We start from the raw sequence: 5087 nt of genomic DNA, 5'->3' as shown, positions 1-5087 counted from the left end.
GAGCACAGGTCACTGGAACCAAATTCCTTGTATATATTCTATACTTGGCCAATAAAGCTGATTCTGATTCTGATTCTGATTCTGATTTAGTCGCAGTGTCGCATTCTCTGGTCTAATCAACACCCTCTGCCTTGAGGCACACATACTGTGTGCCTCACCTAGTGTATTCCTAAAGCAGATTTTTAGAGTCAAACTGGCGCCAATGTAATCAGACAGGTAGTAATATATATATATATAAGCAAATAAGGGAATTGAAAATAAAGCGTCTTACAATAATGGACTGAATTAGTAATGCACATGCACCAGCTGAAGCTCTTGTCAGTGCAAAGGTTGACCACAGTGTAGGTCTACTGGTGCCTCACCTGCTGCTTTCTTGTGTACTTGAAAAGGAGATTCTTAAAATTGTTATGTTTTTACGAAGGAAACATTGAAAGCCCTATACAGAGAAAGGTAATCATACAATAGACATGTCTAATAATTGATATTTCATTTGGATTTTTAAATAAAACAAAGTATATTCATTTTATTTCGTTTATTTATTTTTAAGCTACATTTTGCAGGTGAGGTGCAGCCTCACCTGCCTCCCCTGACTGCACGTCACTGCTCTAGAGAGTTCAGCTCATTTACTAACCTCAGAGTCTGCAGTCTGCAGACTGGACTCTCCAGAAAACCACGCATATGAAGAAAATCTGAATCTTGGAAGTTGTTTCCACTCAAGTCAAGTTCTGTCAGATGGGACGGGTTGGACTTCAGTGCTGAGCCCAGATCTTTACAGCTGATCTTTGATAAACTGCAGCTCTCTAACCTGAAAGCAGACAGAAAAATATGTTCAGGATGGCCGCTGGAGGCAACATGTTAAGACTTATTTCAACTACATAATTTCATCTGTTATAAAATTGTTCATACTTTTAATTATGATAATGCGTTTTTTTTGCCAAACTCAAAAGGCCAATGTTGCTTTAAGACATTTTATTCAGTTCAGCAATAATCTATTAAAAATTATTTGGGTTGTGAGTAGGACTGTTGACGTGGAAGTTGGTTCTACCATTTCCCATCAACCCCTTTGTGTACACTCTCTTTAAAGCACTGCACAAGGTAACAAAAAAGGTGGGCACTAACAGAGCTATTTATCAGCAAATTGAGGGTTTAGAATTGTAGCGGAGAATGACAAAGTAATCCAATAGTTTGGAGTCGATAAAGGTCACAATCGCAACAAGGGTCGGAAAAACAAAACTAAACAGATCAATCTGGGTTCAAGTGTGAATCATAAATTAAAGAGCAGATTTCCACAGTTGTGACAGCATCAATGTTTCCACTTTAACTTCTGAAGTTTCCATGAGGTTAAATACATATTTAAATGAAGACAGAATAGGACAGAAAAGAAATTCTTCAGCTGATTTAGCTTTGGAGCTTCTAAAGAACTTTTGCGCGTTTGCACAAAGACTGGTCCAAATCAGTTACAAGTAATTGTGTCATCTACAATCATTCGATTTTTGTGGTGTCATCAGTGTCAGCTGTGCCCTCAGTCTTTTTTCTAATCACAGAAATTCCACACAAATGTCTGACACTTTCTCCTAAAGCAGAGAAACCTGCAATGAACAAACAAACCTGAGAATCTCCAGTTCACAGTGAGAATTCTTCAGTCCAGCACACAGTAACTTCACTCCTGAATCCTGCAGATCGTTGTCACTCAGGTTCAGATCTCTTAAATTGGAGAACTGAGAGCTCAGAACTGAGGACAGAGCTGCACAGCTATTCATAGACAGGTTACAGTCACTGAGTCTGAAGAAAAGAAATTACAGCAGTCATTAAATTTTCTTTTTTACACTAAAATTCATTTGTTCACTTAAGGTGCTTTCATGAGAGTTCTTACAGAGCTTTGCTGGAGGCTTTGATCACTGGCAGCAGCCTCAGAAGAGCCTCCTCTGAAGCAGAGTATTTCTTCAGGTCAAACACTTCCAGATCTTCATCTGATGACAGTAAGATGAAGACCAGAGCTGACCACTGAGCAGGAGACAGTTCATCTGTAGAGAGACGTCCTGAACTCAGGGACTGTTGGATCTCCTCCACTAGAGAACCATCATTCAGTTCATTCAGACAGTAGAACAGGTTGATGCTTTTCTCTGCAGACAGATTCTCACTGATCTTCTCCTTGATGTACTGGACTGTTTCCTGATTGGTCTGTGAGCTACTTCCTGTCTGTGTCAGCAGACCTCGTAGGAGATTCTGATTGGTCTGCAGTGAAAGACCCAGGAGGAAGCAGAGGAACAAGTCCAGGTGCCCATTTGGACTCTGTAAGGCCATGTTCACTGCACACTGGTAGAAATGAACTGGACTAATTTTAAACAGTTCAGCAAACCAAGATTTGTTCTGCTCTTTCTCCATAGGGTTGACTCCAGAGGTGAATAAGGTCAGGTGGACGTGAAGAGCAGCCAGAAACTCCTGAACACTCAGATGGATGAAGCAGAACACCTTGTCCTGGTACAGTCCTCTCTCCTCTCTAAAGATCTGTGTGAACACTCCTGAGTCCACTGAGGCTGCTCTGATATCGATGCCACACTCTGTCAGGTCGGATTCATAGAAGATCAGGTTTCCTTTCTGCAGCTGCTCAAAGGCCAGTTTTCCCAGAGACTCCATCATCTTCCTGCTCTCTGGACTCCAGTGAGGATCTGTCTCAGCTCCTCCATCATACTTGACCTTCTTGACTTTGGCCTGAACCACCAGGAAGTGGATGTACATCTCAGTCAGGCTCTTGGGCAGCTCTCCTCCCTCTCTGCTCTTCAGCAGATCCTCCAGAACTGTAGCAGTGATCCAGCAGAAGACTGGGATGTGGCACATGATGTGGAGGCTTCGGGATCTCTTGATGTGGGAGATGATCCTGCTGGCCTGCTCTTCATCTTTGAATCTCTTCCTGAAGTACTCCTCCTTCTGTGGCTCATTGAACCCTCTGACCTCAGTCACCATGTCAACACACTCAGCAGGGATCTGATTGGCTGCTGCAGGTCGTGTGGTTATCCAGAGGCGAGCAGAGGGAAGCAGGTTCCCCCTGATGAGGTTTATCAGCAGATCATCCACTGAGGTGGAATTTCTTGGGTCAGTTAAGATCCAAGTCTTTTGGAAGTCCAGAGGAAGTCGACGCTCATCCAGACCATCAAAGATGAAGATGATCTGGAAGTCTTCAAAGCTGCAGATTCCTGCTTCTTTGGTTTCAGGGAAGAAGTGATGAACAAGTTCCACCAAGCTGAACTTCTCCTCTTTCAGCACATTCAGCTCTCTGAAAGTGAATGGAAATGTGAAGTGGATGTTCTGGTTGGCTTTGCCTTCAGCCCAGTCCAGAGTGAACTTCTGTGTTAAGACTGTTTTCCCGATGCCAGCCACTCCCTTTGTCATCACGGTTCTGATTGGTTGTTGTCTTCCAGCTTGGAGTTGAAAGAGCTCTTCTTGCTTGATGGTTGTTTCTGCTCTGTCTGCTTTCCTGGATGCTGCTTCAATCTGTCTGACCTCATGTTCTCCATTCAGCTCTCCAGTTCCTCCCTCTGTGATGTAGAGCTCTGTGTAGATCTCATTCAGAAGGGTTGGGTTTCCTGCTTTAGCGATTCCCTCAAACACACACTGGAATTTCTTCTTCACCCGAGATTGGACTTTATGTTGACAAACTGTTGCAGAAGGTCCTGAAGGAAGACAACAAACAGTATAAATAAACTCTCTGCAGTCCTGAATGATGAGGATTTGAATCCATGTTGTTTCATGTGTTTAAAGTCCCCCAGTGACCTTTAAAAAAATAAAAATAACATTCTCAGTTTTGTTTTAATTATGATTATGAAGTTTTAAGCCAAAATCCCACAACCCAAATGTCTTAAAAAGCCATTTTTCATGTTGATCTGAAGTATTCGTTTCTAACATAGAGGGGGTGTGGCCTTTGGAGCTGAGGTGAGCAGCTTGTCCCTGACCCCCTCCTTCTGATAATGACAACCCTGTGTCTCGCTACATAAAAATGTCAAGCATAAGGGTAATGTCTAGCCATTTCGTTTGAGCTGGATCTAAGCTCAGATGAGGAAGTGAAGAGCTTCCACACAAAAATCCAGTGACTGCTGATTCTGAGTTGACTACGGAAATATGAACGACAACTCATTTGACTGCAGTCAGTAGGAAGATGCCATCTTCTCCTCTCCAGCACCTGAGCTAGGCACACTAGCCAGGTGAGATGAGGGATCATGCGCATGTGCAGCAGAGCCATGGTGACGTATGAACCGCTCATTAATTCAAACAGAGCATTTCTGTGACAGTTTGATTCCAAGCGATTTAAAAGGAGAAATACTCAGAGATGCAAAAATGAAATGATTTATCATTATTTTTGTTCTCCTTCATAAGGAAAATGCCACACTAAAGAAAAAAAATGATTTTCATCAGGGGGGCACTTTAAACATCAGTAAATCTTTATTTATCCAGCAGGTGAAACCTTCAGAGAAATCCTCTTACTGCTCTGCAGTCGATCAGCCAGCTCCTCCTGCTTCATTCTCCTCAAGAAGTTCACTGCGATCTTTATTAGTGACTCTCTGCTGCTCCTCTGCTCTTCATCTTCATCCTCCAGTTTTTCCTCATCCTCCCTCTGACTCAGAATCTTCTGGATCTTCTTCAGCTCCTTCTTCACAAAAGTAACAATGTTGTCCTCCAGCAGCTGCAACAGAATTCTGGATGAATGAGCCAATCAGAGTGAAGTCATGGAGCCAAACATCAGCTCCATGTTGGACACACTGACAATCCACTGGTCTACAAAGTGCAGCATGGAGATGACTGTGAACAGAATGATGGAAAAGTAGTTGTTGTTCATGTACAGACCAGAAATATGGAGTCCAGCTGTGTTTGATCCTGCTGGACAGACGGACCACTGGGAGTCTCTGAGCTCTGCTGGTCCACTCTGTGGAGAATCATCAGCAATCAGATCCATTCTGTCCCTGCTGGTAGGTTTCAAGCCACACTAACGGTGGTCAGGTCAGTTCACCAAGTCACAAGTCAATCTAGTAATTTTACAGGGCTCCAGCAGGGTCTCAAAAAGTCTTAAAATCCTGGAACTTGGAAATTTTGAA

The 5087-nt window shown here is 43.0% G+C and overlaps 1 protein-coding gene across 1 annotated transcript in view; it reads right to left on the bottom strand.

Moving 5' to 3' along the window:
- Positions 1–2838, bottom strand: part of LOC118599497 (ribonuclease inhibitor-like) — a 12871-nt gene extending 10033 nt beyond the window's left edge. Inside the window, exons 1-3 of the mRNA XM_036214722.1 lie at positions 1874–2838; positions 1609–1782; positions 632–805 (exon numbers count right to left, since the gene is read on the bottom strand). Coding sequence (XP_036070615.1) covers positions 632–805; positions 1609–1782; positions 1874–2838 — 1313 coding nt within the window. The remainder of the gene's footprint in view (positions 1–631; positions 806–1608; positions 1783–1873) is intronic.
- Positions 2839–5087: the final 2249 nt, after the last annotated feature.

Source organism: Oryzias melastigma, linkage group LG2, assembly GCF_002922805.2.
Source record: "Oryzias melastigma strain HK-1 linkage group LG2, ASM292280v2, whole genome shotgun sequence".
NCBI lineage: Eukaryota > Metazoa > Chordata > Actinopteri > Beloniformes > Adrianichthyidae > Oryzias > Oryzias melastigma.
The sequence above is the reverse complement of the archived record's forward strand: the minus strand, read 5'-3'. Positions and strand labels throughout refer to the sequence as shown.